The sequence below is a fragment of the Elephas maximus genome, chromosome 22, assembly GCF_024166365.1.
Source record: "Elephas maximus indicus isolate mEleMax1 chromosome 22, mEleMax1 primary haplotype, whole genome shotgun sequence".
In the NCBI taxonomy this organism is placed as follows: Eukaryota; Metazoa; Chordata; class Mammalia; order Proboscidea; family Elephantidae; genus Elephas; species Elephas maximus.
The window spans coordinates 24,395,159-24,414,487 of NC_064840.1; the positions used below are offsets into that span (position 1 = coordinate 24,395,159).

Here is a 19,329-nt window from a genome sequence, read left to right on the forward strand (position 1 = left end):
TCTACTCTGTCCTGTAGGGTCGCTATGAGTCAGAATCGACTCAACAGCAATGGGTTTGGTTTTAGTTTTTGGATGAAGAGTATAAGCAGACTCTCTGTACTACCTTTGTGACTTCTCTGTAAATCTAAAATTATTCCAAATAAAAAAGTTATTTTTAAAAAAGAAAAGTTTGTACAAAAAAGCATAATGAAGCACCCAAACATACTTGTAAAAGTCTTCATAGAATCGTCCTTTGTGATCCTGTCGAATTGAGGCTCGGCTTACTTCGGGAAACTCATCTAAAACAGAGAAAACAGTCTGCAGATCAGACTGAAAAGAGAAATTCACATTTTCTCTGGTTCCCTCCTAGTCTGGAGATTTGCAACACCCCCCCCCCAAAATAAAATAAGTAAATAAAGATAACTGTGTATCTATTAGGGGTCCTGGTGGCACAGTGGTTAAGAGCTCAAGCTGCTACCAAAAGGTTGCCAATTTGAATCCACCAGCCGCTCCTTGGAAACCCTATGGGGCAGTTCTACTCTGTCCTGTAGGGTTGCTATAAGTTGGAATCAACTCAACGACAACAGGTTTTAATGCATATATCTATTAAGTTGCTTTTAAGATGAAGCACAACTCACTAACTTCTTCAATCCACTAATGGACTATGATATTTTCTATTTCACCCTCATAACGGAAAAGGTAAGAAAGATGGAGCAGTGCAAGTGGGCAGAAAATGAAAAGGGATGGCTGATGCAGACAGAGGTATGTGAAAGCTTAAAATAAGCAAAAGAGTCACTCACCAATAGATTTTGCATCATAGAATGTTCTAGAAAATAGTACCACTGTCACTTCATGACTACAGTTCTTGTCCTGGTTGAGAACAGAAAAAAGTAAAGAGAGTTCAAGTTTATTTCATTTTCTTCACTATGCAGTAAGCTGCAGGCACAGAATATTTTTCATTCTAAAAGGCTCAGCAGCAGTCCATGGTACTGGATAACTTCATGTAATAATAGTTTGCATAATGCAGTGGGAAAGAGCACTGCGCTGGGAGTCAGAAGACTTGGCTTGAGTCCTGGCTCTGACACCTACCACTACATGACACTGGGCAAGTTACTTAAAGTCCCAGGCATACGGAAAGTGCCTTGAAAACTACAAATTACCAACAAGTAAGGGACCCTAGATTCCAGCTCTTGATCTGGCATGAAACTGATGAACCCGGTGTCAGAGGCTCATGATATTTGCACCTGCTTCATGGTATTTTTTAATCTCTTCACAACGGCAGGTTAGGGAACAAGAACAGTACCCACGGTGTTATTTATAAGAACCAAAGACATTCCTACACGCTACCCACTGCCATGGGATAAGAATTGGGGGCTGCTCCAGATACAGAGGTGGAAGCCAAGGTAAGCAATTATCATTGGCCTGGGATGGGGCTAGTGAGTAAAAATGTTTCCATGGAGTCTGGCAATCAGTGTCCTTAAGAGTTGGGTGTTTACAGATGGACATGAAATTTAGCTAGCACCAGTAAGCGAGCAAACTCAGTTTAAGTTCCTCCTGGGACTTTAAAGACAACAAGCTGCACTAGCTAACTCCATCTCTAACTCAACCATACTTACTGGCTACACAATTTAGTATTCACCATGTAAGGTATAAAACATAATGCACATTATATAACATTATATAATGCACCTTATATTCTTCCAGATATATCTCAAGTGGACAGGAATTCCTAACTACATCCTACAGTACCAACAGCAGGGTGTTAGGAAAAGATCAGAGTCTTGTTCTTGTTGTTGAGCGCCATCGAGTCAATTTCAACTCCTATCAACCCCTTGTGACAGAGTAGAACTGCCCCATAGGGTTTTCTAGGCTGTAATCTTGATGGAAGCAGATTGCCAGGTCTTTCTTCCATGGAGCCACTGTGTGAGTTCAAACCATCAACCTTTCAGTTAGCAGCCGAGCACATAATTAGGCACCAACTAATATATTGGACTACAAGTGCTCCAAACTCCCATCTCAGCATCCATATCTGACTTTGATATAAGTGATGTACAGGAAAATGCCTCACGGTGGACTGGTGTGAATATAAGAGCCTCTCAGCTCCTATGTGATGGGGGAGATAATATATGACGAAGTGGTCATATGGACTGAAATTACAGAAATATAGTCAGTATAGCCCAGGACAGCTCTGAATAAATGAATGGAACTGAGTGAGAATTCCTGTTCTGCTTTCATAGGCTACTGACCACGAGCAAGCTACCTAATCTTTCTGAGTCCCACTTCCCCTATACTGTGTAATGGGGATAAGAGGATTACATGAGATAATGTGGCTACAACACTCACCACAGTAACTGATACATCAAAATGCTCAATAAACATTAACTAGGAAAACTACTACGTGCTATTATTGCCACCACCGCTATATTTTGAGTTTAAGAATGAATTCATAAACTCCCACGTTTGACCCTTTAAGCTAGCTATTCAATAATGTATAATCAACAACCTTCACCAAGTACACTAAATCAATGCAGAGTGGTTACAGAAAATTATTTGAATTCATTTTCAATTTCTTGCTTTTAAATCAAGTTCTTGATGTTAAAAAATAAACAAATCCTAAGAGCAAAGCCCTGTAAACTAAGGACTGGGCCTATGCCATAGCCTGTCCCTAGACTTAATCATATATACACTCACAGAATCTTGGCTTGGGAGGCATCTAAAGAAAAACTACGTCAGACCTGAAGTGGAGGTTTTCATAGACCCAATATTTAAACGACCATTATGTAGTCCAGGCCTGGCTTCGTATATTTTGCCCTTGCTATTTGTCCTCATCTCCCACACTCAGGCAAACACAAAGGCCTGAGCATCCCAAGCCACATGAGTACAGAAGCCAAACTGGTCTGCAGATTTCCAGGCTGTCCCTTTATCTAATTGCTCCTAGCCACTAAACTAAACAAAAAAACTACTCTTCCTCAAATTCTCCATGCCTTTAATCATGCTAACCCTCTACTCAAGAATTTTTAATAGCTCCCACTTTCTATTACTTCAAGTCCAAAATCTGCCTGAGTCGACCTAACCCCATCCTTCTAACTCAATCTTATTACTGATTATTCCCCACACAAATCCTCTGTGGATTCACATACCACACCCCACTCTCATGTCCCTCCTCACCTTTTTGCTCATACTATTCTCTTCATCTGAAACACCTTCTCTATCTTCCTTTCCAACCATCTAAACCTTCCCTACTAGCCTTCCAGATCCAAATTTAAAAGTCAATAAAGCTCCAACCCCCTAAAATGTATACTTTGCTATTGTTTCAAATACATAGACCTGATCTCCCCAGCAATCTGTAAGTTCTCTGAGGAGTCTTGTACTTCTATTTATCCTTCAGAGCACCTCCCACATTGCTGAGGAGGAGGAAAACTGGACTTAGATTTGAGCCCCTACTATGTACAGCTCCTTTAAAATGCCTATGAAGTTGTTGCTGATGTTAGGTGCCATTGAGTCGGTTCTGACCCATAGAGATCCTATGTACAAAAGAATGAAACACTGCCCGGACCTGCGCCATCTTCACGATCGTTGTTATGCTTAAGCCCATTGTTGCAGCCACTGTGTCAATCCACGTCACTGAGGGTCTTCTTTTTCGCTGACCCTCTGCTTTACCAAGCATGATGTCCTTCTCCAGGAACTGATTCTTCCTGACAACATGACCAAAGTATGTGAGACGTAATCTCGCCATCCTTGCTTCTAAGGAGCGTTCTCGTCATACTTCTTCCAGGACGGATTCGTTTGCTCTTTTGGCAGCCCGTGGTATATTCAATATTCTTCTCCAACACCACAATTCAAAGGCGTCAATTCTTCTTCAGCCTTCCTTATTCATCATCTGGTTTTCACATTCATAGGAAGCGACTGAAAGCACCATGGCTTGGGTCAGGTGCACCTTAGTCTCCAAGGTGACATCTTTGCTTTTCAACACTTTAAAGATGTCTCTTGCAGCAGATTTGCCCAATGCAATGCCTGGTGAAGTAGGAACTATTATTATCTCCATTTTGCAGATAAGGAAACTGAGGCTCAGAGAGAATGAATACGTCCCTAAGATCAAAAAGCTAATCAGAGCAGAAGCATATTTTAAACTCAAGATTGTTTTAATTGAAACTCCATTCACTTTTCCACTATATAAAGTAGCCTCAGATATTTTTTGATTGATGTTCCCATGTGAAATCAGATCTACCTGATTAGGGTAAATTTTTTTTTAGTCCTTTCTGTGTTTTATTGTGGTAAAATGCATCAAAAAAATTATCATTAGAGACATTTAGTACATTACAATGGTATGCAACCATCCCCATCATCTAGTTCTAGAACATTTTCATCACTTCAAAAGAAACTTCCAATGCCCACTAAGTAGTCATCACCTACCTTCTCTCCCCTTAGCCCCTAGTATCCGCTAATCCATTTTCTGTTATGGATTTGCTGACTTGAGATATTTCATCTAAATGGAAACATGTAATATGTGGCCTTTTGCTCATATTTTTTTCCACTTAGCATGTTTTCAAGGTTCAACCATGTTGTAGCATGTATCGGAGCTTCATTACTTTTTATAGCCGAATGATATTCCGTTGTATAGATATACTATCTTTTGTTTATCCATCCTTCAGTTGATGGACAGTTGTTTCCACTTTTTTGGCTATTATGAATAATACATCATGAACATTCATGCACAAATTTTTCTGTGAACACAGGTTTTCAATTCACTTGGGTATATACCCAGAGAGGAACTGCTGGGTCATACAGCAAGTCTAAGGAAACCTGGTGGCACCACGGCTAAGCACTAAGCTGCTAACCGAAAGGTCAGTGTTTTGAACCCACCAGCAGTTCTGCGGGAGAAACAACCTGTCGATCTACTCCCGTAAAGACAATTACCCAAGAAACCCTGTGGGGCAGTTCTACTCTGTGATGCAGGGTCACTAAGAGTCAGAATCAACTCGATAGCAAACAACAACAACATGGTAATTCTATATTTAACTTTTTGAAGAACTGCCAAACTGTTTTCAACAGCAGCTGCACCATTTTGCGTTCCCACCAGCAATGGATGAGAGTCCAATTTCTCCACATCCTCAGCAACACCTGTTGTTTTCTGTTCCTTTGATCTTTGCTATTCTAACGGTGGGGACATGGTATCTCCTTATGGTTTTGATTTGTATTTCCCCAATGATGAATGACTTTGAGCATCTTTCACCTGCTTGCTGACCAGTTGTGTATCTTCTTTGGTGAAATGTCTGTTCAAGTCCCTTTCTCCATTTTTTGATTGAGTTGTTTGCCTTTTTGTTGTTAAGTTGTAGAAGTTTATTATATATTTTGGATATCAGACCCTTTTCAGTTATATGGTTCCCCAAAATTTTATCCCAATCTGTAGGTTGTTCTTTCGCTCTTTTGATAAAGTCCTTTGATGAACAAAAGTATTTAATTTGTATGGAGTTTCTTAACAATTTTGTCTTTTGCTGCTGACACTTTTGTTGTTATATCTGATGATTCATCATTAAAAACTAGGCCCCTGACACAGCCTCCACCAGACTGAGTCCAGCACAAATAGATGGTGCCCAGCTACTACCACCACCTGCTCTGACAGGGATCATAATAGAGGGTCCCAGACAGAGCTGGAGAAAAATGTAGAACAAAATTCTAACTCACAAAAAAAAGACCAGACTTACTGGCCTGACAAAGACTGGAGAAACCCTCAGAGCACAGCCCCTAGACACCCTTTTAACTCAGTACTGAAATCACTCCTGAGGGTCACTCTTCAGCCAAAGATTAGACAGGCCCATAAAACAAAACGAGACTAAATGGGCTTATCAACCCAGGGGCAAGAACAAGAAGGCAGGAGGGAACAGAAACGCTGGCAATGGGGAACCCAAGGTTGAGAAGGGCAGAGTGTTGACACGTCACGAGGATGGCAACCAACATCACAAAACAACAGGTGTATTAATTGTTTAATGAGAAACTAATTTGCTCTATAAACCTTAATCTAAAGCACAAATTTAAAAAAAAAAAAAAAAAAACTAGGCCCCTGAGCCATGTTCCTGTATTTTCTTCTACACATTTTCTGGTTTTAGTTTTCACATTTAGGTTCTTGATCCATTTTGAGTCGGTTTTTTTGTGTGGCAAGAGGTATGGATCCTGATTCATTCTTCTGCAAGTAACAATCCGATTTTCGCAGCACCATTTATTGAAGAGACTCTTTTTGCCCCGTCCAATGTACTGAACACCTTTGTCACCTTGTAAAATGGTACAGCCACTTTGGAAAGCAGTTTGGAGGTTCCACAAAAAGTTGGACATAGAGCTACCATGAGAGCCAGCAATCCCAACCCTAGGTATATACTCAGAAGAAGTGAAAGCAGGAATGCAAACAGAAACCTATATACCAATGTTCACTGCAATTCTTTTTATAATAGCCAAAAGGTGGAAACAACTGAAATGTCCAACAACAGATGAATCGATAAACAAAACGTGGTACATACACACGATAGAATATTACTCAGCCATAAAGAGAAATGAAGTTCTCACGCATGCCACGACATGAACCTTGAAAACGTTATGCGGAGCAAAATAAGTCAGTCACAAAAGGACAAATACTGTATGATCTCACTTATATGAAATAAGCAAAGATACAGAAACCAAAAATTATTAGTGGTCACCAAGAGAGGGAGGGAGGGGGAAAGGGGAGGTTTTGTTTAGGGAACATTGAAGTTTATGTTCATGGTGGTGGAATAATTTGAAAAAGATTAGCAATGGCTACACAACTAAATGTTAAAAGAATGTAATCAAAGTCATGGATCATATATGTAGAAATTTTTGAACTGGTGTATGTTTTAATGCATGTATTTTTACAATAAAAACTAAAAAAAAAAAAAAAAAAAACCTATGGAGGACAGTTCTACTCTGACACACACGGGGTCACCATGAGTTGAGATCAACTTTATGGCAATTTTTTGGGGGGGGGGATGGGGTATAAATCCTTATCATATACATGATTTGCAAATATCGTCTCCCATTCTGTGGGTTGCCTTTTCCATTTCTTGATAAAGTCCTTTGATACAGAAACTTTTTCAGCTTTGATGAAGTCTAACTTAATGGACTCCAGGCCTTTGCCGAAGATCAGGTGACCATAAGCAGATGGATTTACACCTGGGTTCTCGATTCTGTTTCATTGGTCAATGTGTCTGTTATTGTACTAGTACCAGGCTGTTTTGACTACCGTAGCTGTATAGGTTCTGAGTTCAGGTAGTGCAAGTCCACCTACTTTGCTCTTCTTCTTCTATAAGGCTTTAATTATCCAGGCCTCTTTCCTTTCGATATAAAGTTAATGATTAGTTTTTCCAACTCATTAAAGAATACTGTTGGTATATGGTTTGTGTGAATTCTTTAGGATTTTCTATATATAGCACGCTGTCATCTGCAAACAGAGACAGTTTTACTCCATCTTTTCCAATTTGATCCCTTTTCTTTTTCTTGACTAATTGCTCTGGCTAGAACTTCCAGGGCAATGTGCAATAGCAGGGGCAAAAGCGGGCATCTTTGTCTTATTCCTTCTCTTAGGGAGAAAGCTTTCGGTCTTTCACCATTTAGTATGATCTTACCTGTAGGTTTTTCAACAAATGCCCTTTATCATGTTGAGGTGATTGGGGCAATTTAAATGAGTCTTATCAAATTGGGCTTTGGCTAAGTTAGCTCAGTTTAAAGCATCTTAATAGAAACATTGCATTTGTAAAATATGCACTGAGTAATGTTTATATAATGAGACTTAGTGGATAAGAAAAAACAGTACCTTCCACTTGATAAAGAGATCAGCAAGGAAACCATTCACAGCTTTCTCAAAATACAAATCTCCTGTAAAGAAACAATGAGCAAAGGATGAGGGCTATCATTATTTCTTTCTTACAATTTCTTTTTTCAGTAAAGTAAAGGAACGGGATCAAAGAGAAGGTGGATTCTGCTATATTTTAATACCATAAAAGCCAGATGTACAAAAATAGTTTTAACCTATACTTTCTATCAAGCCAAATTTAATTTTTGCCTCACTCAATAAGAGGCCATGGCTTAATGGTAAAACACAAGATTGAAAAGCTTTGATAATTAAAAAGTACAGCCTATCTTCTGAATGAGAGGACAACCTAACCGCTATAATGATTATTCTCATAATAATAGTTAAGTTTGTTAGAAGATGATCTGGTAGACCTCAAACATTCACTGATTTCTCACTTGCAGTTCCTGCTGTTCTTTAGCAACCTGATGACCCATGGCAAAAAATAATTTGTAATTCTGCTAAACGCAAATTTGAGTTGCATGGACCATGAGGCTGGAGAGTTACAGACAGTATCTGCACCTTCTAGTAGCTTTATTGTTCTCTACTCATTACATACTAGTTCTAATAAAATGAGGCAACCTTGGTGATTTTTGAGAGGATAGGAAGAAAAATGAGATATTAAAGTGTTGGCTCTTAGCCATACAGTGACTTTCTATATGACTTTTCATCCTGTACTTGTACGATAATTAAGGATCTGAGAAATAAGATTTTTCATTAATACTAGACAGCATTTCATGGAATTCAATTAGATATTTTCTGGAACATCTGAGAATGTGTAAAGGTCTCAGGATACATCTTTAGAGAATGTCAAGAGCTTACTGTAAAGTGATACCAACTTGGGGATAACCAGAAAATTCTCCCCAGAGGCAGTTACCAACACTTAGGAACAGTACCATAAATATCAAAATCCCACATTTCACAGCTCATCTGAATAAATATGTAAACCATAGCCGATGTAGAACGAAACACCACCTGAAACAAATAAAAATATAATTGCATTAAAAAGTGTTGATGTGTAAGGCATTATGCTGAGTAAAATCAGTCAGTCACAAAAGGACAAATATTGTATGAGACCACTATTATAAGAACTCAAGGAAAGGTTTAGAAACAGAAGAAAACATTCTTCGATGGTTACGAGGGTGAGGAGGGAGGGAGAGGGAAATCAACTAACTAAATAGTAGACAAGAATTATCTTAGGTGAAGGGAAGGACAACACACAATACAGGGGAAGTCAGCACAACTGGACTAAACCAAAGGCTAAGAAGTTTCCTAAACAAAACCAAACACTGCGAGGGACACAGTAGCAGGGGTGGGGGTCTGGGGATCATGGTTTTGGGGGACATCTAGGTCAATTGGCATAACAAAGTTTATTAAGAAAATGTTCTGCATCCCACTTTGGTGAGTGGTGTCTGGGGTCTTAAAAGCTTGCAGGCAGTCATCTAAGATGCGTCAATTGGTTCCAACCCACCTGAAGCAAAGGAGAATGAAGAACACCAAAGACGCAAGGAAAATATGAGCCCAAGAGACAAAAGGGCCACATAAACCAGAGACTCCATCAGCCTGAGACCAGAAGAATTGCATGGTGCCTGGCTACCACCAATGACCGCCCTGACAGGGAACACAACAGAGTCCCCGATGGAGCAGGAGAAAAGTGTGGTGCAGAACTCAAATTCACATAAAAAGACCAGACTTAATGGTCTGACTGAGATTGACAGAACCTCAGAAGACATGGCCCCCAGACTAAAGCCACTCCTGAAGCCAACTCTTCAAAGATTAGACTGAACTATAAAACACAAAATAGTACTCGTGAGGAGTGTGCTTCCTAGTTCAAATAGACACACGAGACTAAATGGGCAGCTCCTGTCCAGAGGTGGGATGAGAAGGCAGAAAGGGACAGGAGCTAGTTGAATGGACATGGAGACCCGGGGTGGAAAGGGGGAGTGTGCTGTCACATTATAGGGATTGCAACTGGGGTCGCAGAGCAATATGTGTATAAATTTTTGTATGAGAAATTAACTTGAGCTGTAAACTTTCACCTAAAGCACACACACACACAAAAAAAATGTTGATGCAAGAATTCCCCTAATTGTGACATGGGATTTTTTCCCTCTACGTGCTTATAGTGGAGGATAAAACATATAATATATTGCAATATATAAGAACTTTTCATGAAGGTTCACACAAGAAACACAGAGGACACGGACTCTTATCTGGATAAGTCCAGGAAGGCTCACTCCAGAGGTAGAACTTGAGCTAACATGTGCCAGATGACAAGTTGCCACCCTAAAAAATTATAACTCATAGCATACCTCCTCTGTACCCAGGTTGCCTGGAGGAAAAGCCTAATTTGTTTTCTGGGCTGTGTGCTTTACCCTGGAGCCCTTTAGCCAGTCTTCTTTACACCTCCCCCCCCCACAAGGCTCTAAAGAGGTTTGGTGGGAAAGCTCCCTCAGTTCATTAGAGACTCCACTCCTTAAAGACAGGAGTATACTGACCATTCATAACCTTGGGCATTCCATAGTTGGGGCTGAGGGGCTGGGTTGTAACAGGCCCTCAACAAATTCACTCCCTCCCTGAGGCACATTAACACAAAGCCTGGAAGGAAATATACCTTTCAAAATGTCCACTGGGATTATCTCTGGATATAAGCACTATGAGTGATTTTGCTTCCTTTTTTACCTATAAATTCTTTTCTCTTTTAATTTTAGAATATTTCAGAGAAACATACAGAAATACATATATCTAATTTTTTATAATAAACATGCAATTTTTTTATTTTTTAAAAGATACTTCTTTTAGACAAAATTATTTCAGAGACAGAAGCAGATCAGTAGTTGCCTGTGTGTGGGGGCAGGGGCTTCTCACTGATGCTATATACATTTGTCAAAACTCATCAAACTGTACATGTAAAACGGATGTACTTTATTGCACGAAAATTATGCTGTATTAAGCAGATTTAAAAGATACTTTCAAAACTTGGTTAACACACTCCATATTTTCATTTATAAAGACAGACAGAGTGTCCGTGTGTGTGTGTGTAGAAGTAAATAAAGTGATCTTTTTAGTTAATTATACAATTTTTTATGTGCCCTTCACTTTGAACCTTTAAAAATGTCAGTTACTGTGATATTCAATTTACCCTAATGGTGCCTTCTTTTTTTAGTGTGTGTTTTGTTTTTTTGGATAGATTTTTAAGATAAAATTTCACATAATATAAAACTCACCATTTCAATCATTTTAAAGAGTACAATTCAGTAGTTTTTAGTAGGTTAAAAACCAAAAACAAACCTAACCCATTGCCATTGAGTCACTTCTGATCCACAGCAACCCTATATGACAGAGTAGAGCTGTCCCACAGGGTTCCCAAGGGGAAGCTGGTAGATTTGAACCATCTACCTTTTGGTTAGCAGCTATAGCTCTTAACCACTGTGCTACCAGGGCTCCTTTAGTAGGTTACCAAACCCATTGCCATCAAGTCAATTTCGACTCATAGCAACCCTATAGGGCAGAGCAGAACTGCCCCATAGAGTTTCCAAGGGGTGCCTGGTGGATGTGAACTGCCAACCTTTTGGCTGGCAGCTGTAGCTCTTAACCACCATGCCACCAGCGTTTCCTTAGTAGGTTGTATACACAAGCATGAATCAGCACTTCATTCTCTCTGGCTGAATAATATTCCATTGTATGAATATACCCATCTTTTGTTTATCCATTCATCAGCTGGTAGACATTTGGATTGTTCCCACCTTTTGACTATTATGAATAATGCCCTGATGAACATTCGTGTGCAAGTATTTGTGTGGACATACGATTTCAGTTCTCTTGGGTATGCACGTAGGAGTGGAATTGCTGAGTCATACGATAATCCTATGTTTAACTTTTTGAGGAACTGCCAAACTGTTTTCCACAGTGGCTGCACTATTTTACAATTCCATCAGCAATGATGAGGGTTCTAATTTCTCCACAGCCTCACTAACACTAGTTATTTACCACTTTTTGGTTTTTTAAATTATAGGCATTCTACTGGGTATGAGTGGAAACCCTGGTCGCACAGTGGTTACGAGCTACGGCTGCTAACCAAAAGGTCAGCAGTTCAAATCCACCAGGCACTCCTCGGAAACTCTATGGGGCAGTTCTACTCTGCCCTATAGGGTCGCTATGAGTCAGAATCGACTCGACAGCAACAGGTTTAGCAGATTTGAAGGTACATTTGGTGGTGCAAACAGTTAAGTGCTTGGCTACTAACCTAACCAAAGGGTTGACAGGTTGACAGTTCAAGTCTACCGAGAGGCAACTCAGAAGAAAGTCCTGGCAATCTATTTGCAAAAGATCAGAGCCATTAAAAAACCCTATGGAACGCAGTTCTACTCTGAAACACAGGAGTAACCATGAGTTGGAATCAACCAGACAGCAACTGGTTTAGCTGGTTTTTAGTGGGTGTGAAGTGGTATCTCATTGCGGTTTTGACTGCATTTCCCTAATGACTAAGGATACTGAATATCTTTTCCTATGTTTACTGATCATCTATACATCTTTGGAGAAATTTATATTCAAGTCCTTTGCCTATTTCTTAACTAAGTTACTTGCTTTCCTATTTTTTCTAAATGAATCTTTCATTTTTTTGATTATCTTTCAGACACTATCAAAAATTCTAATACATGCCAGTTAAAACCTTTTCTATATTTTAATATTTAAATATACATGTATCTATCCAGATCTGCACCACAGTTAATGTTGCTATTCATAATTTAGAATTTTGAGTTTTTACATTATTTTATTATGAAAATTTTCAAGTTGAAAAAATTATATAGCAAACACCTAGATTCTATACTTAACATTACATTGCTGCATCATTTATCTATCCATCTAAAAACCAAAAAACCAAACCCATTGCCATCAAGTGCATTCTGACCCATAGCGACCCTACAGGACAGAGTAGAACCGCCCCATACTGTTTCCAAGGAGCAGCTGGTGGATTCAAACTGCCGACCTTTTGGTTAGTAGCCATATCACTTAACTACTGTGCCACCAGGGCTCCAACTATCCATCTAGCTATCCTTTTCTTGATCAATCAATCTTATTCGTTCAATATAAAAATAACTTAATACTCTTTTTCCTTTTTAATTTGTCACTGCTGATCTTTTATGGGCTGGGAAACCAGTTGATCAAACTCGTTATAAAAGTTATCTAAAGAGGACTTTGTGACATTAATTAAGCATTGTAGTGTTAATTTCTTTTCACATATTAAAATCTTGTTTTTCTATCAGATTATGATTTCTTGAGGAAAGGGACCATGTCTAAAATTTCATTCAACAAACATTGGAAAGCCTACTAAGTGCTGAGAGCCATACCAGAGAACTATTGGATATAAAGGTAAAAGATACAGTCCTTGCCCTTAAGGTGCTGGCAGTCCTGTGGCAGGGCATGCAAGCAAACGTATCCACTACAGTGTTAAAACAGTGTTAGGAGTTCTATAATATGCACGTGTCCAGGGTACCACAGAGGCACTTCCAGTGAACTGGAACCAGGGAGGCTTTCCAGAAGCAGGGATGCCTCAGGCTCCTCCTAAGGGATGGATGAGTAACTAGGGAAAGGGGGAAGGCAGGGTCTAAGTGTGCCAGGCGGAGGGGGAGGGGGTAGCATCTGTAAAGACATGGAGGCAAAAGAGAACACAGCATGTTTGGGGAACAGAGGATGGTTCATGTGGCTAGGTTACAGGGGGATCAGCACATGGGAAGTGATGAAATAAGGTCCAGCTTCAGCTGCTTCCCTGATTTCTCCACTCAGATGTCCAACAGGCATCTCAAAAACAGCTTTTTAATCATCTCCCCCCGCCAACCTATTCCTCCCCCAGTCTTCCCCTTCTCATGAATGACACCACCGTCTAGCCAGCTGCTCAAGCCAAAACCCAGGGGTCATTCTTGATTCTTCTATTTCCATCACTCCTCACATAACTAAGCTGTTGACTCTGCCCAGAATATATCTCAAATCTGATAACATCTCTCCATTTCTACAACTCCCACTCTAATCTAAGCCACCATCTTCTTGCTGGACTACAGGTGGCCTCCTAACTTGTTTTCTTGCTTCCACTCTTGCCCCTACAAACAACTCTCTACACTAGCACCAGACGGGCAGCAAGAGACACTATACTGCCAGAAGCCTATCCAATAGCCATTATTCCCTTCTTCCTAAGTAACCAGAAGCTGTTCTATTCAAGGACCCAGCCAAAAGACTGAACTTCCCAGCCTCCTTAGCAGCTACAGGTAACTAAATTCTGGCCATTAATATAGAAATGGAAGTGTCATGTCCTTAAAGGACCTGGCTGGAAGGTGCATCCCTCTTGTCCTTCCTCCCTTTCTCACTCTTCTGCCTGAAATATGGATGTGGTTGCTGCAGCTCCAGCTGGATCACAGAAGCCTTGTGCTACGCGTGACAGACAGGAAGACAGAAGGAGGCCTGGATCACCAATGACAGCACCCATGAATTGCCAACCCATAGACTTCTTTCGTATGAGAGAATTAAAGCTGACCTTCAAGCATTTTGGTCGCTTTTACTTTAGGTTTTTTGTTCCATGAAGTCCAACTGAATACTGACAGTTTTCTTTGAAAAACAAAACTCAGGTATCCCTCCTCCTTCCTTCCTAAAACACTTCAATGGTTTCAAATTGTCCTTAGAATACACTCTAAACTGGTTACTGGCTGGAATCTGGCTGCCTCCTAACTAACATCATTCTCCCCACCTCAGTCACTATACTTCTCCCACATAGTCTTTTCCAATTGTTTCCTCTTCACCTCAGCCTCCGTAATCAAAACCCAAACCAAATCCATTACTGTCGAATCAATTCCAACTCATAGCAACCCTACAAGACAGAGTAAAACTACCCTGTAGGGTTTCTAAAACTGTAATATTTACAGGAGTAGATTGCCACATCTTGCTCCTGTGAAGCGGCTGGGGGTGTGAACCACCAACCTTTGTACTGGTGGCTAAGTGCTTTAACCACTGTGCCACCAGGGCTCCTTACACTATGCACTTACCAAACCCAGTGCCATCGAGTCGATTCTGACTCATAGTGACCCTATAGGACAGAGCAGAACCGCCCCATAGAGTTTCCAAGGAGTGCCTGGTGGATTTGAACTGCCGACCCTTTGGTTAGCAGCCGTAGCACTTAACCACTATGCCACCAGGGTTTCCCCTTACACACTAGCTAAATCTCACCCTTCAGGTCACGTGACAGGTCACCTCAGGTCCTCCTGTTATTCGCTATCTCAATGTTCTGTTTCCCTTAGAGTTTCCCGTTTATTTGTTTATTAAGGAGGCTACCTTAGTTTAGTTCCTCTCATTGTCCAATTAATTTCCGTCAGAGCATTCACCATAATCTATGGAGTGGGAGACTAGTGACAACTGTCCCCTGCTTAGAACGTAAGCAATTTACCAGCAGGGATCTTGTCTGTGTTGTTCCCCTCTGTATCCCCAGTAGCTGGGACACAAGAGGAGCTTGGATATTATGTGTTAAATGAGTCAATGAAAGAAGGAGGTTAAAGAGGTAAGCATATGTCTAATTATGATAGACTTTGTAAGTCATGCTTCAAGAGTTTTAATTGTTAGCAAACCAGGGAAAAGTAAATTAAGAACACAATAAAATACCAATGGATACCTATTAGAGCTAGAAAAACTTAAAAAGTCTAATACCAGGTGTTGGATAAAATGGAAAACAGCAGGAGATTTTATGAATTCCTGCTGGCAATTATAATTATATAATTGCAACAAATATAAACTGGTGCAGACAATTTGAAAAATCATTTGGGATTATCTTACAGAGAGGAACCTATGATCCACCAAAACCACTCTTAATTATAGATTAAAAATATAGTATTGAGTATGAAAAAGCTAGCTATAAAAGGCTACATAATTTTTCTTCTGCTTTAATAAAGCTCAAAAATAAGCAAAACAAATAATAGGCTGTCTAGAAAAATATGTTTTAATAGTATTTAAAAAATGAAGAAGTTACAGAAATAAATTTCAGCAATTATCTCTAAGTCAGTGGTATTCAACCAGGGGCAATTTTGCTCCCCAAAGGACATTTGGCAACATCTGGAAACATTTTTGGTTGTCACGACTTTGGAGGGTGGAGTGAGGGCGTGCTACTGGAATCTCGTGGATAGACGCCAGGGATGCTGTTAAACATCCTAAAATGCACAGGACAGCCCCTACAACAACATTATTGACCTTTTGGGACAGGCAATTTTCAGCTGTTCCATACACTGTAGAATGTTTAGTGGCATCCCCACTAGATGCTAGTGGCACAACCGCCAGCCCATGACAATAAACATGTCCCCAAGACCCTTGAGGATCGAAATCACCTTCAGTTAAGAACCAAGGCACTGGAGGGAAGCAGAACACACAGGTAGCTTCACCAGCATGGGTAATGCTCACACCTGTTCAGTTTGCATTTTTCTAACAGGAACAGAGAGCCAAAGGAGATTCCTTTCCAAAGGTCCCTTTGTGTTTACCAATGTGATCTTGCACTAAATTTAACTTTTGCTATGCATTAGTGGACAAAAAAGCCCACAGGTTAGACACATGCCTACTTTTGAGATAAATAAACTCCCTTCAGAAAAAAATGAAGATCAACCCCAAACTGAAGAGATCCAAATGTAAAACCTTACAGTTTCGAAAGACTCTCACAATATTACCAGTGCCACCAGGGCAGACAGTAGCAATCATGAGATTATAAAATTTCTGTCTGTTTCTCTGTCTTGTTTTTTAATTTTAGGGCTCAGACATAATGGCTAGGAGAAACAAAACAACAAAAACAAAAACAAAAGCCATTTTCTGAAGCTTACCCTTGTATCTTCACTGATATAACCACACATGACCTTCTCATTCTTGACCCACAGCTCACCAGCCTGTGCCCTGAGAGAAAACACACACACATTATTCCAAGTCTCATATTAAACCAAAAATAAATAGGGACAACTCCAGGGGCTCACCCTAATCAGACACTTGTACCCGAATGACCCAATCGGTTAAGATTTCCACAGAAAAATCCATGAGCTGATAAAACAACATAAAGAATTCCCATAGTATACTGAATACGCATAACAGGAGTTCTTAACCCAGGGAGTTCATGGGCAACATAGGGGTCTAAGGAAGGGCTTCACAGAACCATGAACCCCCTGAAAGTATATGTAAAATCTTCTGGGCAGAAAAACTATCACTTTGTCAAGTTTTAAAGAGTCTATGACAGGAGTTTTTGTTTGAAGGACACTGACCCACTGCCAACTAGTTGGTTCCAACTCATAGCAACCCTATAGGACAGAGTGGAACTGCCCCATAGGATTTCCAAGGAGCAGCTGGTGGATTTGAACTGCTGACCTTTTGGTTAGCAGCCATAGCTCTTAACCACTATTAATCGTGGTAGAATATTTTGGAAAAGGATACTGATAATGGTGGCACAACATGAAAAATGTAAGCAAAGTGGTTGTAGTGGCAAATGTTCTGATGGGTATATCTTCACAATTAAAAAAAAAAAGGGGGAGTCCATGACACACAAAAAATTAAGAATCACTGATGAACAATTTTGCTAATCTCAGCTTTGATATAATAGTTTTGACAGAAATAAATCCATTTTACGATCAGGATTAGAAGACTTAGGGGCCACAAAGGGACAGGGTCCCTATCCAAAGAAGGCCATTCTGCTGAAAAATTTCAATGGCAACTTGGTAATACTTATGTCAGACTTAATGTTTTTTTTCATGACTTTTTTTTTTATTGTGCTTTAGGTCAAAGTTTAAAATGCAAATTAGCTTCTCATTCAAAAATTTATACACACATTGTTTTGTGACACTGGCTGCAATCCCAGCATTGTGTCAGCACCTCCCCCTTTCCCCTTCCACTTCAGGTTCCCTGTGTCCATTTGCCCAGGTTTCCTGTCCCTTCCTGCCTTGTCGCCTTTGCTTTTGGGCAGGTGTTGCCCATTTGGTCTCATACACTTGATTGAACTAAGAAGCACGTTCCTCACGTGTTATTGTTTTATAGGCCTGTCTATGGCTAAAAAGTAGACTTTGGGAGTGGCTTCAGTTGTGAGTGAGCAGGTGTCTGGGGGCCACAGTCTCAGGGGTTCTTCCAGTCTCTGTCAGACCAGTAAGTCTGGTCATTTTGTGTGTGTGAATCTGAATTCTGAAACTTGAATTTGAATTCTATGTTTTTCTCCTGCTCTGTCCAGAACCTTCTATTGTGATCCCTGTGAGGGCAGTCAGTGGTGGTAGACAGGCACCATCTAATTCTAGACTCAGGCTGGTGGAGGCTGTGGTTCATGTGGCCCACTAGTCCTTTGGACTAATATTTTCCTTGTGTCTTTGGTTTTCTTCACTCTCCTTTGCTGAGCATGGGGTGAGACCAAAAGATGTATCTTGGATGACCACGTGCAAGCTTTTAGGATCCCAGGCGCTGCTCACCCAAGTCAGATATAGAACATTTTCTTGATGAACTACATTACGCCAAATGACCTAGATGTCCCCCAAGACCATGGTTCCCAGCCCTCGGCCCCCGCAACTCGGTCCCTCAAGGTGTTTAGATATGTCTAGGAAGCTTCCATAACTTTGCTTTGGTCAAATTATACTGACTTCCCCTATATTGTGTGTTGTCTTTCCCTTCACCAAAGTTAACACTTACCTACTATCTAGTTTGTGATTTCCCATCCTCACTCCTCCCCTCCCTCGTAACCATCAAAGATTGTTTGTGTGTAAACCTTTTCTCGGTTCTTTACAATAGTGGTCTCATACAATATTTGTCCTTTTGTGATTGACACATTTCGCTCAGCATAATGCCCTCCACATTCATCTATGTTGTGAGATGTTTCGCAGATTCATCATTGTTCTTTACAGTTGCGTAGTATTCCCTTGTGTGTATATGCCATAATTTGTTTATCCATTCATCTGATGATGGGCACTTAGGTTGTTTCCATCTTTTTGCTATTGTGAACAATGCTACAATGAACATGTGTGCATATGTCTATTCAGGTGAAGGATCATATATATTTCCAGGAGTAGGATTGCTGGATCATATGGTATTTCTATTTCTAGCTTTTTAAGGAGGTGCCATATAGTTTTCCATACTGGTTGTACCATTTTACACTCCCACCAGCAGTGCATAAGAGTTCCAGTCCCCAGCTCTACAACTTTTTAAGGGCATGAAGTGGATGGTACAGTAGAAAGAACATGGTCTTTGGAGCTGACCAGTCTGAAACCAAAATGGTGTAAGCACGAATTCTAGCTCTGAGTGTCACTTACTAGTTGAATGGCCTTGAGGAAATAATTCTGTGAGGCTCAGTGTCCTTATTTTAAAAAGTGAGATAATGATACCCTCCTTATAGAGCACTTCTAAGAATTAAACCAGATAATGTAGGAAAGGACCCCTGGTGGTACAGTGGTTAAGAGCTTGGCAGTGCTATGAGTCAGAACAGACTCAACGGCAACAGGTCTTCTTTTTTTAAT

At 40.2% G+C, this 19,329-nt stretch overlaps 1 protein-coding gene across 9 annotated transcripts in view; it reads right to left on the minus strand.

The window, feature by feature from the left end:
* Positions 1-19,329, minus strand: part of DEPDC5 (DEP domain containing 5, GATOR1 subcomplex subunit) — a 148,360-nt gene that overhangs the window by 104,601 nt on the left and 24,430 nt on the right. For all 9 annotated transcript variants that reach the window (XM_049865363.1, XM_049865362.1, XM_049865366.1 and 6 more), the window contains 5 exons: positions 16,678-16,747; positions 8,731-8,809; positions 7,799-7,860; positions 780-849; positions 206-278 (listed from right to left, as the gene is read on the minus strand). In XM_049865363.1, coding sequence (XP_049721320.1) covers positions 206-278; positions 780-849; positions 7,799-7,860; positions 8,731-8,809; positions 16,678-16,747 — 354 coding nt within the window. The remainder of the gene's footprint in view (positions 1-205; positions 279-779; positions 850-7,798; positions 7,861-8,730; positions 8,810-16,677; positions 16,748-19,329) is intronic.